Source organism: Artibeus jamaicensis, unplaced genomic scaffold (genome assembly GCF_021234435.1).
Source record: "Artibeus jamaicensis isolate MK-2021 breed Jamaican fruit bat unplaced genomic scaffold, CSHL_Jam_final contig_354, whole genome shotgun sequence".
Classification (NCBI taxonomy): Eukaryota; Metazoa; Chordata; class Mammalia; order Chiroptera; family Phyllostomidae; genus Artibeus; species Artibeus jamaicensis.
This window is the reverse complement of record NW_026521803.1, coordinates 46816600-46829935: the sequence shown is the minus strand read 5'-3', so window position 1 is coordinate 46829935 and position 13336 is coordinate 46816600. Positions and strand designations below refer to the sequence as shown.

Genomic DNA, 13336 nt, shown 5'->3' with positions numbered 1-13336 from the left:
GCCCTTGGAAGGAGCCGCCCGTAGGTGGCTGGCCCGTGAGCGGGAAGAGGGTCCTTGATGGAGCTTGGCAGGGGGTCTGAGGGGCGTGTGACGGGGGGCCCACGCTGGGGCTTCGCCTGAGATGCCACCTACTCAGTGCAGAGAGAAGCCGGTGCAGATGCCGAGAGCAGACTAGCTACGTGGCAGCCGATCCCCACAGTCTGCCCTGCGGCCGCGGACCAGGGACCTTTGCAAACAACTTCCCACCCACCCCAAGCACTGAGACGTGTCCCTGGAGCCAGGAGCACCTGTCCAGGTGATGAGCAATGAAGACCCAGGGCAGGTGCTTCCCAGAGACAGGTCTTTGGGGACAGGGTGTGTGACGACGGTGACCCAAAGCCTGTCCCGGACGCCCAGACACCCCCAACTGAGGAAGATGGCAGCCGGTGCTTGGCAGTGTTGGGAGGTGGAGTCGGAGGTGGAACAGGGTGGTTTGGGGGCTGCTGTCACCTTTCTGTGCTTTAAAATAAAAGTCAGCAATAGTTTCACAGCATCCTGTCTCCCGAGTGCAGATGTGATACAGCGGGTTGCGGGGGGCCGTGTGGTGTGGCAGGGGAGGGGGAGGCTGGGGGTCCTGCACCCATATCCCCCGGCACTGAGCCGCCCCCAGGGGCCCCAATAAGCCAGCACCATGTGCTCTGCATGGTTGCACCTCGGGAGGAGGGGGAGCCACTCCGGATTTCGGGATGTGGGCAAACATTTCACATCCAAAAGCTCCTTCCGTTTTTGTCGTCTATTTCAGTTAACAAGTAGAGAAAGTGTGTAAGAAAAATCCATTGTACAACTTTTTCTGCTGAAGTAATTGTAGCTTGTTCCCCAGATTAATAGCAGAATTGATTGAATCGTGTTAATAATGGAACCTCAAGAACATTGCAAAGGAAAAATGGAGACAAGCCCAGGCCGAGCCTCTTCTCGTGGCAGGCGAAGAGACTGCGGCACAGAGGCCTCTGCCGAGGGTGCGTGGGAGGTGTGCCCGGGGCCTCGCTGGCTCTGTGCTGCATGTTCACGGTGTTAAAAACTCCCGTCACTTAGAACAAACAGAAGCACCGTCTCCTGCCCATGCCTGTCACCCCTTCACCAAAAATAACCACAAGCCAAAGGGGCCGTGCAGGCAGCGTCGGCGGAGAGCTGGGCCCTTGCCCGAGGCCTCGCTTGTGGGCACCTGCAGCCCGGCTCTGACCCGCTGGAGTCCGGGCCTCCCGTCGGTCCCGGCGAGTGGAGATCGGGACCGAGACGCCCCTCAGGGCTTGTGCCCCAACGGCCCACGCGTGAGGAAGGAGGCCCTGCAGGGGAAGCCGGGCCTGGCACTCGGCTGCCCGTCGTGGGGCCTCCACACAGGGAGGCAGGAGAAGTTCCCTCTTCTTCTGCTGAGAGCAGAAGGAGAGGAGAGGAGGGAGGAGGGTGTGGAGGGCCCCTGGAGCCATTCGACGCTGGGGGCCCATTTCCCAGATGCACTGGGAGGAGAGGCGAGGCAGCGATGGGAGTGAGGGGGACCGTGACTCGGGGCGAGAGCGGCACAGGCCTCACTGGACCAACAGCCGTCGCCTGCACGGCCCCTGAGAGCGGAGGAACCGCAGACGGTCCCACTGTGCGAAAACATACACACTACGACGCATGCGTGGCCGTGCGTGTGAGCGTGCACACAGACACGCACACACCACGTCGATGCCCCAGTGAGCAAGGCGTTCTTTTCACAATTGGAAAAAACCTCGGGGGGAGCCCTCATCGAAGAGACGAGGGCGAGGTGGTGAGAAAGTCTGTGTCGCCCGGGCGTATGTCGTTTCTTTCCCAACACTCCGAGAACTGCCACACGCCCGTCACACAGGTGACTACTCGGAGTGAAAAAGACACCCCCGTGACAGAAGACCGGATCCTGCAAAGACGAGGCGGGTCTCTGCTGGGTGGGCAGGCACGCCCGCTGGGCGCCGCAGGGCAAGTGCGAGCCGGGAGGCGCAGCAGGGAGGCGGGGCGTTGGGGGGAGGAGGGCGGGGGGACCCTGGGCGCAGGGTGGCCTCTGCAGCCGCCCGGTGTCTGTTTACGACAAGCCTGCGCTGACTCTGCAGCTCGAGAGCCCGCGGGGTCGGGCGGCCCCTGTCCGGAAGCGGGGCTCCGGCTGGTCCTCGGGCTCCCAGGAAGCGAGGGCAGGAGGGAGCTGCGTGTCCCCCACTCGGCGCTCGGAACACTGCCGCCCAAGGGCTGGGGGCCCATCCCCTCCTACAGCCCTCTGCAGGCTCCGCCTCGTGGGTGGGGCGTGGAAGAGGGAGCTGAGTCACCGGGGAAGACGCTTCGTGCCCGCAGAGCCACAGCGGCAGCCACCAGTGTGGCGCCACCTCCAAGACCACTGTGAGACCCCCTTGTTGTGACACGGGGACCCCCACCACAGGGTGGCCAGCAGTCACCAGACCGCTTCGGCCCAGCCCACCATCCGGGTCTGCTGCTCACGGAGCTGCACTGAGCAGGACCCACGGGGGGGCCCCAGATCGAGTCCGGTGCAACCCCGGCTCTCACACACTTTGGTTCATGACTGACTGGGTCACAGGAAAAATGTCTCAGGTCTCGGATAAAAGCCTGAGTCTTGATTCTCTACCCGAAAACCCCGCGTGAGTCATGCGTCCCTCAGGCGACAGACGCAGAGGATTCGGTTTGCAAACAAACTGCTTCTCCAACAGTTTTTGGGACAGATGGCATTCGAGGGCCAAGTGCCAGCTTGGGCTCAGCAGGCCCCGTGCGTCCTGCACTGTCACTTTGGGAGAGGAGCGTCCTGCCACCCCCCCAGGGAATGTGCTACAGAGTTGGAGGAACCTGGGTTTCCTCAACCAGCCCCTGGCGGCCACTGCACGTCTCCCATCGGCCGAGGCTCCGGCCACTGCTCCAGGACCGAGTGGAAACCACGCCTTCTCGGCAGCTGCTAATCATCACTTTGAGCACCGCCTGCCGGGCGACACCACGTACCAGCTCTGTCGGGGACAGAGACCGAGCTCGGTGGGCTGCGGGGGCTCTCCTGAAACCCCGATGCACAGACGGCCAGCGCAGGGGCTGAGAAAGGCGGCCCAGGCCGAGCCCGAATGAGGGCCAGGAGAGGTCTGAGGTTTCGGACTGGAAATCCTCTCCGTGAATCAGAGAAACAGTCACTATGTCTCAGGCACCAAAAAAGCCTGCCACCTGCAGGCCCGAGGCCCAGGTGGGCGGCCCCGACTCCCCCCCACCGGGGCAGGTGTCCCCCGGGCCCCGGCCCGCCTGCTAACCGGCAAACGGGGAGGCCAGCTCGAAAGGCACAGGGCAGCCATTTCATGTCCAAGACAAGCCTGGTACCCGGTGGGTGTTCTTGGGAGGACAGGCAGGATGTCGGCGCCAGGGCGCTGGTGAACCGAGCCACCTGCACGCCCCGGCGGGTGCGGCACCCACTGGGTGCTTGGAGCAGCGGCTTCCCTGGGGGAGGCAGCGGGCCCTGTGGGGGACTGGGGGGCAATGATGGCGGAGGGCCACGGGCACCTATGCGCCCGTCCTGCCTGCGGGGCCAGAGCTGCCCCAGGCCTGTGGGGAGGTCAAAGCTCCTCGGAGCCTGGTCCTCTGCGGTTGCCCCTGTGCCGCCTCCTCTGGGGGCCTCCTGAGGACACCATGCGGTGCCCTCACCCTTTCTGCTATTCCACCGGGCTCTCCACAACCACAGCCTCCCCGGGAACCCGCTCCAGCTCGGCGACCCCAGGACATGCCCGGCGCCCCCGTGAGCGCGTCAGCGTGGCACTCACCGGCTTGCACAGGTCCCGGTCGGTCTTCGCCTCCATCTCCCAGATGTGGTGGCCGTCTAGGACAGAGGGGCGCGAGAAGTCCGTTACTCGGGGGCCTGAAGGAGTGCACCCCGGAAAACACAGCCTCTGGGTGGGGGGCCCGGCCCTGCCTGGCTCTGCCGCCTGGCGGTGACCGGCGACAGCAGGGGGTTCGGCCCCTGTGTGGGAGATCGCAGGCGCCAGGCCGGGAGGGGCGGGTCTGGGGGCTCACGCACAAACTTGGGCGCAGACACCCTGGCGGAGCCTGAAGACACAGCCTTGCAGCCAGGGCCCCCCCAGAAGTCACCCCCTACCCGACGTCGCCCCCCGAATCAGCCAGGGGAGGGTTTCCACACACCACCCACAGGGAGCTCGAGCCCTGGAGGACTGTGGGCAGTTCCTCGGACCCGGAACCAGGCTGAGTGCTGACTCTCTGCCGCCAGCCCCAGTTCTTGGGTGCAGGGCGGCCTCGAGCCCGCCGTGCCCTCTCACCGTTGGGGACCGGAGTTACTCCAGCGAGCAGGACCCCCAGAGCCAGGTCCGCGGGGAAGACACGAGACATGAAAGTCCTGTCTTTGCCGTGTCAAGACACAGAAATGCAAAACCCACGGCATTTCAACCCATGCAGTGGGCGTGGTGACATGTTTAAAAAAACACACACGCTTACAGAAAAGAAGTGTCCCGAAGGGAGCCGTAGAAAGGCTCTGTGCCTGGGCCGGCCCCCAGGGAGGCTGGTCAAGCCCCCCAGCCACCGGACCCTCGGCAACCCGGAGGCCGGTGCAGGGCAGCCCCTGGGGCCAGCTGTGCAGCGACTCTGAGCTAACAGATGCCCCCAGAGACCCCGCCCCCTTTGTCTTCGCTCAAGTCGCTTCCTCCACAAGCATCAGCTTCTACTCAGGCCTTGTTTTCACGGAAGAAACGTGTGTGTCAAATTCTAACACAAAGTAAATTAGACAAACTCTCCTTTTCCTCCCTCCCAGCGCCTGCCGGGCAGGGTGGAGGCGGAGACAGAAAGGAAGCGTGAGTCACAGGGACACTGGGCCACCCCAGGCCCTGGGGACGCCGGCCCAGTGCGTGTGCACCACCGGTGGACAAGACAGGGACGCGGGGGTCAGTGCGCGTGTCACCTCGAGGAAGAAACAACTCGAACGGAATCAGTGCCTGGGGCTCCTGAGAGCAGCTGCCTTCCCGGGGGCCCTGGCCACCGCATCGCAGCCACTGCACGAGCAGGTCCCTCGGCGGCAGGGCCCCACCAGCACAGAGGGACACGCAGACACGCCCGAGCCCTGCCCCTCACACCCGCGAAGTGCGCGCACTGTTCACAGCCCGGGCCCCAGTGCGGCCTGACCGCCAGCCCCAGGCTCTTCCTGTCTGTGGCTGATCCACAGCCCAAGGGGTTTAGGGGCGGAGCTGATCCCGAACAAGAAGATGCCTTTCAAACACCGTGTCTGTTTACACAGGCCATTGTTCGGGGCAGGCAGCACTGAGCCAGCTACAGCCGGCTAATTGCAAACTCTTAGCAAAGGAGCCACAGGGCTGGGCTCCCGCTTCCACGCCCAGCCCAGGGCCGCCCCCTCCTGCAGAGCCCCAGCCAGGCCTGGGTGTTGCTCCCAGCTGCGGCTCCACTGGGAAGGGAAACCGGCCTGAATGGGCCTTTGTGTTCCGCCTTATCAGGGGCTCGCTGGGCTCGCAGTAGGAAACTGTGCACAAGCCCAGAAGTAAAAATATTCCCAGTCATTAGGGAATTCCCTGCGGCGTGAGTCATCGGAAAGGCTTCCCCGCCACACCCGCCAGGAGCCTCCCTCCGCGGCCTTCGGGCTGGTGCAGCCTCCTCCCCGCAGGCAGGGGGGCTGTCACACACCTCGGGCTGCCCGGGCCCAGTGGGGGACCCTAGCCTCCCCAAGATGTCCTGGGACCCTGGCCCGGGCTTCTTCTCTGGCCATGAGACTGGCTTCCGGCCGAGCGGAGAAGGTGCCGAGAGCCTGGTGTGAACCCTAGAGCTGTGAGCATCACGCAGCCAGTGGCAGAGCAGGCATGGAGACAACCAAGTGCCCGGGGCAGACAGTCCTGGGTTTAGCCTGCACGGCACCCGCTCCCAGGGACCTGGGCTACTCAGGCCCTCGGCCACGGCCATGCCTTACCTCCTCCTCCTGGTGGCCCGCTGGCCGCAAGAGTGAGCCGCACACTTGTTCACGGGGCCTGAGACACGTGTGTGGCCTGCACATTGGGTACTCGGTGAGCACGGCCTGTGTGGCTGAGCGGGCCCTGCAGGACGCCGGGCAGCTGGCTGCCGGGAAGGCGGCTGTGTGACATGCACACGGGCGGTCACCTTGCCACGGAGCAAGGCCGGAAGCTCACGCCAGGCCTGACGAGCTGCGGGGCTAGCGTGGGGACTGGGTGCGGGGCCCTGGGACTCGGGACTGGTCAAGGGTGCACATCTAGTGGCCCCTCGGCTTCGCTGCCTCTGTCCCCGGGACCCTTGGCAGGCCTCGCACTTGGGCAGCTCCCCCCAGAGCTGCTGGTCCAGGCTGCCAGGCCCAGAGGCTGCAGTGGAAAGAAGGGCCCCCCCACATGGGACCTGGCCTGGCGGCTCCTCAGACGGTCAAACGTGGGGCGTCCACGAGACCAGCACCTGCAGGCCCAGGACCGCGCCCGGGAAGGAATGCGCTCGTCCCCACGGAAACGTGGGCACCGACGCTCGTGGTGGCTCTGAGCACGGCAAACAGCAGACGCCACCCTGACGCCCACCCACTGACTTGAACAAGCAGCGCCGTACCACGGGCGCTGTCCACCCCCAAGGGGCACAGCTCTCACACAGGGTCCCACCCCCGGGCTGAGCCGACCTCGCCTGGGTCTGGGGTTCCTGCCCGGCTGGCCTGGCCCTGAGTGACCCAAACGCGGAACGTGGACAGGGGAGCTGTGGGGAGCCAGGGCCTGTGTGTCTCGGAGCCTCGGTGAAAAATGCGTCCTCCCGCAGGAGTGCAAGGGGCGTGGCCATGCGGGGAAACCCGGGGGACACGAGGAGCTGAGGCCAGGCGCCCCGCTGTGCCCCACCCCCGGGAGCGAGGGGCCCACCAACCCTCTCCACCCGGGAGGGGCCACGACCGACCTTCTGAAGTTGCCTTGGGGCAGAACCTAGAGCAAGAGCCGTGTGGTTTGGGGCAAATCAGAAAAAATGAGGGACTGGCTGTGCCTCCAAGGGAGCAGTCTGGGTGACAGCCACTGGAGGAAGTGGAGGGGCCTCCGGTCTGGTTCTGGGAACCCCAGTGGGTACCTGTGGGAAGGCCCTCCTGCCACACCCGGGCCAGTGGCACAAGCCACCCGTGTCCTCCACCCGTCCCCGTGCCCTGGGGGAGGGTCTGGGGGACACACAGGCCTCGCTGAGCCCCCTTCCAGACCAGCAGCCGCACTGCCCACGCCCCTCCCAGGTCTACCCTGGCAGGCCAGCCTGGTCCCCACAGGAGAGCCCTGCGGGAGGGAGGCCCCTGGGTGGGGCTGAAGCCACACCCATCATGCTGCGTGCTGACGCTCCCCGGGGTCTCCAAGGACCCGAGTGCTGCCGTGTCGGGGAGCAGGGCTCTGGGACCCACAGGGACAGCCCCCTGGGGACACCCCGCCTGCCACGACCCCCAGGCCGGGGTCCCATGGCTCCCCCTCCACCTGAGACTGTGGGGAGGTGACACAGTTGGGCAAGCCCGGTGCCAGGGCACAGACATCACCTGCCCCTTTCCCAGGTCAGCTCCAGGAAAGCCTGGAAGGGGAGGGCTCCTCCCTCACCCGAGCCGGGACTTCTGGCGAGGGAGCCGCGCCACAGGCTGCGGCGCCGGCCTCAGAGTTTTCCCAAGTCTTTCCGAGGCCACAAGGCCGAATGCAGGTCAGGGCTCTGCCCAGCCCCAGCCCGGGACACGCCCAGGAGGGGCGGCCCCAGCCGGGCTGCGTCATCACCGCCCGAGCGCCAGCTGGATGACCCGGGCGGGCGAAACACAACCCGCGTGGGCCGGGGCCCAGCTGGGAGCAGGCCGGGCAGGGGGAGCTCAGCGCACCCAGGCCGCCAGGGGTCACTGCCCGCACAGTGCGGCCAGGCGAGGGGCCGCCGCCCGTGAGGCTGCGAGGTGGGGGGTCCTCACAGGCACACACCCTGACCCGCAGCCGTGCACGCCCACACTCGGCTCACACACGCCCTGCACACACTGCTTGCTCCTCCTAAACTGGCCCTTCAGGTCCGGGTGTCCGGACGACGGGGCCTCACCTGCCCCCACACGTGTCCCCGTGGCGAGGACGCCGCCCGCACGCCTGTGCCGTGACAGCTCACCCCTAAGGAGGCAACACTGTGGCGTGTCTCCCTCGGCCGGGCCTCGGCGAGCGCCACGCCGAGTGAAGGCCCCTCTGGTTCCTTCTGTTCCGGGGGCTGCAAACGTGAGGCCAGCCCCCCCGGGGCTGCCCTGGGGAGGGGCCCGACCCTGAGGCTTTGGAGGCGGAGTGCTCCTCGGGGCCGGGCTGAGCCCCGGGCTCTGGGCTGGGGTGCGGCCTGGTTTGCAGTTCAGGGAACGGCGGGCGCTGCCTTTCTGCCGGCGTGCGGGGGTTTCGCACGCCACACGTCTTCCCCGCCCGCTCCCTTCCACAGCAGCGCCTGCTTTCACGCGGGGGGGGGGGTGCTTGCCGCGGCCTCTGGGGCTGGTGCCCGCCTCCCACACAGACAAGCTCGGTGTGAGGAGGACCCGGCGGAGGCGCAAGGCGTGTGGGGGCTGTCCGTGTGGCCAAGGGCCGGCGCACGGGCGTGGGGGACCCCCACAGAGAGATGAGCTGGGCCCACCCGCAGACGGAGGGACGGGCGGGGGAGGCCCCCACCGGGAGGAGGAGAACTCCGGCCCAGCTGTGTTGGGCGGCGGCTGGGTCTGTCCACGTCGGTTTGGGGACCTCGGCCTGGGGTCTGAGCGCCTGCTGGCCGGGTTGTGAAAGGGAAGTGGTCTGGACAGTGGGGGGCGGTCAGTGGGGCCCAGATGGGGTGTGCACCTCCATGTCCAGCCCTCCGGGGCCTCCCCCAGCTCTGGCCAGCTGGGACCCGAGGGGCCCCCAGCCGTGGTCCTGGCACCCAGGGAGAGCCCGAGGGGACTGAAGAAGGGTGGGGGCCCCGAGACTGTCCTCAGAGGAAGGCTGCATCGGGCCCCAGCGGATTGGCCAGCTGGCGGCGGCCCCAGAAATGGCCCTGTCTCGGCCCCGCACACAGTCACCCGTGCATGGAGTGGTATCTGGTGACACGTGTCTCACAGCGAAAGGAGTGAGACAGGCTTCGGTCCCCGACTCCGGACGGACAGGGGACTCGGCAGGAAAGAGCCATTTTCAGCGCTGGCACCAGGAGTTCGCTGCGGTTTCACGACTTCGCCCCTCGGCCTTCTCTCCCGTCTCAGGACCACGTCCGAGCCACAGGCTCCTGTGCCCGGGGGCGGGACATGCAGGTCCCCGGCCCTGTTGAGTTCGGGGAGGGCGTGCACCAGCCCCCCGTCCACACATCCGAAGGTGCTGTGCAGGGCCTCGCTTCTCACTGGGGGACATCTGTGCGTCCCCATCTGACCCTGCGGGTCCCCACGCCTGGACTCCAGTCCTTGCACAGGAGGCCGGGGCCCGACTGGCAGGCTGTCTCGACGCCGGGGCTTTTCCTGCGGCTTCAGTGAGAGTGAAACCGCAGGCCTCCCGCCAGCAGCAGCCCCGCGGCACCCCCTTCGTGACATTTCTCGTGAGGTCCCCGCCGCCCTCGCTGACCCGGGGGCCCGAGCAGCATCCGCCAGGGCGTCTGCCCCGGGAGTCCCTGTGGGCCCTGGGCGGCCCTGCTGGGATCGGGGGAAGCCCCGGGCAGGGTGATGCCGGTGGGAGCCACTCGGCGAGGCTCCCACACCGATGCTGGCGCTGCAGGCAGCCAGGATCGACCACTCACATGGCCAGGGCGCCCCCAGCAGCGGTTTAAAGGTCACATTAAAAGGGGCCATGTGGCCTCGCTGGACACCCGGAGGCGAACCCCGTTTTCATCTGAGTGACTCACCAGGGGACGCACAGGGACTGGTTGGGGAAGGGCGCCCCCAGCCCAGAGCCAGGGAGGAGATGTGGGCTCTGGCGTGTCTGCAAACATGGGACAAACATGGGACGTGCACAGACGTACACGGGCCACCGGCGTGTCAGAGGTGTGACTGCCACGTCTGCTTTCCCATGTCCCAGGTGCAGAGCGTTTAAGTCACGTCTGCTCGACGCCACTTGTTTGTGTTTCACCTTCGCACGGACGCCCAGCTGCTGCAGGAGACGGGGGGGTGGGTGATGAGCCCCCCGTGCCGGCGAGGCAGAGCCTGGCTCCCATCCAGGGCAGCCCCCGGGCCCGGGTGAGGACGGCTGCACATTCCTAAGCTAAGCTCCCCGCACCGAGGGCTGGTGGCCGACCTCCGAGGGGCGCTGCGCCGGTGAGGCCGCAACGGGAAGACGCCGAGACCGAGTCCCCCGCGCGGCCCCTGGGAGCGGGAGCGCTGGGGGCTCCCACGGCCGGCAAAGACCCTCGGGGGGGCCTCGGTCCGCACCCCGAGGCGGCAGAGCGGCCTCCGGCAGGCAGCAGCGAGGAAGCCGACCCGCCCGCCCCTCCGTGAGGCACTACCCAGCGCGGTCTCGCCGCCACAGCCCCGTTCCTGCCTCAGCCGCGGGTGCTCGCACGTCTACAGCGCAAAAGGTTAAGTTGCTTCAAAATTAACGTCCTCCAAAGAAGGGCGTGTTCCAGAAACTCAAATTCCCGTCCTCGTCGTTCCACTTCGTTGGGTCTCCTCCGTAATTTAAGACGCGTTTCCCAGTTACGTGCGTGATTACAGAGGCAGAGACCACGGTGGACGGGAAAGCCTTTCAAGCCCATTCTGATTGAAGCACTTAATTTCCCTGCAAACTGCACAAAATCAAGACCCATTATGGAGGCTGAATGCCTCCGCGGTTCCCAGTGATTAGCCCGAGTCCTGCCCCCGTGCGCTCGGGAAACTGCCAGGTGGGACGTGTGACAAAGGAGAAACAGGCCACCCGCCGGGCCACCTGCAGGCCCCGCTCGCCCCCCCCCCGGGCGCAGGCGGCTCCAAGCACTGGGGCCTCGGCAGCACCGTGCGCCCCCCCCTTCCAGGGGCAGAGCGTCTGCGCCGTGTTCCCGCCTCAGCCGCACCCACAGCTCCTTCTTCAGCACGGCACACAGGCCCGCGCTGGCCCACACGGAGGGGTCGGCACGAGCTCAAGTCACAAAGAGAGCAGTGCCCTGTGTGGGCGCCGACCCGCGGGGGGACTGGAAAGGCCTGTGGACCCGATCGCGGGTCCCACAGGGGACCCTGCGGCCACTCTGCACCCGGAGCCCCATCTCCATCAGTCGGACTCCGGGAAAGTGCCGGTCTGTGCCGGCGGTGCCTGCCCGGCCCGGGCACGGGCCACACAGCACCCCAGGGGACAGCAAGCACTCTAAGGTGGCCCTGGCCACAGCCCCCCTGACAGCGGTGGCCCGTGAGGACGGGCCTGGTCACTCCCGAAATCAGCCCTGTGTGGGCACAAACACGTGTGGAGAGACGTGACCCCAGCTGCAGGCCCGTCCCTGCCCAGCACACATGGACTGACATGCAGGCCGCCCGCCTCGGCCGCCGAGACCCTCCCCACGGTGCCCCAGAGGGGAGACATGAGGGGCAGTTTCCGGGAAGGTACCTGGCGCTTTCTCCACGAAGACGACTTTGGAGTCCTGCAGGAAGTTGTGGCCGGACAGGACCATCCTCTTCCCGCCCAGCACCGGGCAGCTGGCCACGCTCTGCTTCTCCACCAGGGGCAGCTCCTGGGCCGACCGCTGGGCTGCAGGGACAGGCAGGCCAGTGAGACAGAGCCACCGCCTCCCGGTCCCGATGCCCCCCAGAGGGCCAGCCCTTCGGGGACCCGGTGCCTCCGAACGGCTCCTCCAGTGACCAGCGTGCACGGCGTGACCCTAAAGGGACAGCGGGCAGTCACGCCTCCCGATGCAGGGAGTGGCCACACTGTCCCGAAGGGCGGAAGCCATGCCCCGGGGTCCTCGCAGAGTCCCGAGGGTCCCCCCCCACACTGTGCCCACCGAGGAGACCGCACCACAGAAAGGACGCAGGGTGGGGCGCAGGCGTCTGCCAGGTGGGGATGCGGCAGGGCAGGTGGTCGGCCCACGTCTCCCAGAGGAGGGGCCCCGCCCAAGTCCCAGAGTAGCAGCAAAGGAAGCAAACTGCTGCTTGGACCGGGGGCAGGTGAGCTGAGAGGACAGGTGTGTTCCCCGAGACCCCGGACCTGGGGTGGGTGGGGTCATGCGGAGGCGGGGGAGCAGGAGGGGCTTTGGGGTAAGGACTGGTTCTGATGGCGGCCAGGCCTGCAGAGCTGCCTGGGGGGGACCCCAACAGATGCGGCGTGGGGTCCCGCCCTCGGCCAGGGCGGAGGCTGTGGGACAAGGGGTGCCCACTTCACTCACAGTAATGAGCAAATTCACTCCAAGGAAGAGGACCCTGCCCCACGTGAGACCTGGACCACCAGGAATGTTGGGGGGCACTGGGCTTGCAGGCAGCACCTCCCCATCACCCCTGAACTGGAAGGGAACCAGTGTAGGCACGACCACTGCTGACCCCTGTGCTTCTCGGCCAGCTTGCTTTCACTTGTATCCCCCCCGACCCGGGTCAGCGCTGGGCCCCGGACCCCGGGCCCTTCCCACGCCTCCGAGCCCGGCCCCCTCGCTGCCACCACGGGCACTCACAGCACTCGATAGGGTTGGAGGCCACCTGCAGTGACAGCGTGCGGCCGCCGGGCTGTGGGATGTGGACCCGGAACACCAGCCTCACTCGCGTGTTCTTCCTGCCGATGTCCGTCTCCCCCTTGCGCAGCTCGATGTCCGAGTTCCGGAGCTTCAGGATCCCGGCGCAGTCGATGCTGCGGGACAGAACGGGAGGGCGCTTGCCTGCTGGGCCCTGCCCCCCGCCTCCGGGAGACAGCTGCCCCCCGCCTGTCCAGGAGGGCAGCACCCCGAGGGCGGGACCCACTCGCCACGCTGCCTGCCTGCCCCCCTCGCCACGGCGCCCCTCCACCACCCGCCCAGACGCTCCCCTGCCGCATGGCCGAGCTGGACGTGGCCACAGGAGCCCAGAGCCCAGAGCTGCCGCCTGTCTGGGAGCCCAGTGTTAGCGGTGCTCCCAACAGTCCCTTTATTTCGGGTTCTGGCAGCAGCGCCATCACTCAGCTCACCGTCTGAGTGAACGTTCTGAGCTTTTGTTTAACTGCCCTGAACACCAGACTAGCAGAGCAGGCCGCGGACAGCCTGCCGGGTGGAAACCGATACTTTTCCTCTCAGGAAGCCGTGAGGAGGCAGCGCCGGGCCTGCGGTGGGACGCGCGGTGGCTGGCGAGTTCCCAGCCAAGGCAGGTAATGCCGCCAAGCTGGGGCCTCCGACACCGGCTGGATGGCCCTTGGGGAGCTGACTGCAGTTCCAAGCAGACCCAAGGGCTGAGCCGGAGGCGCACGAATGCCCTCAAACC

At 67.0% G+C, this 13336-nt stretch overlaps 1 protein-coding gene across 10 annotated transcripts in view; it reads right to left on the bottom strand.

Moving 5' to 3' along the window:
• Positions 1-13336, bottom strand: part of NFATC1 (nuclear factor of activated T cells 1) — an 82216-nt gene that overhangs the window by 38346 nt on the left and 30534 nt on the right. For all 10 annotated transcript variants that reach the window (XM_037148070.2, XM_037148073.2, XM_053664186.1 and 7 more), the window contains 3 exons: positions 12562-12734; positions 11508-11648; positions 3789-3844 (listed from right to left, as the gene is read on the bottom strand). In XM_037148070.2, coding sequence (XP_037003965.2) covers positions 3789-3844; positions 11508-11648; positions 12562-12734 — 370 coding nt within the window. The remainder of the gene's footprint in view (positions 1-3788; positions 3845-11507; positions 11649-12561; positions 12735-13336) is intronic.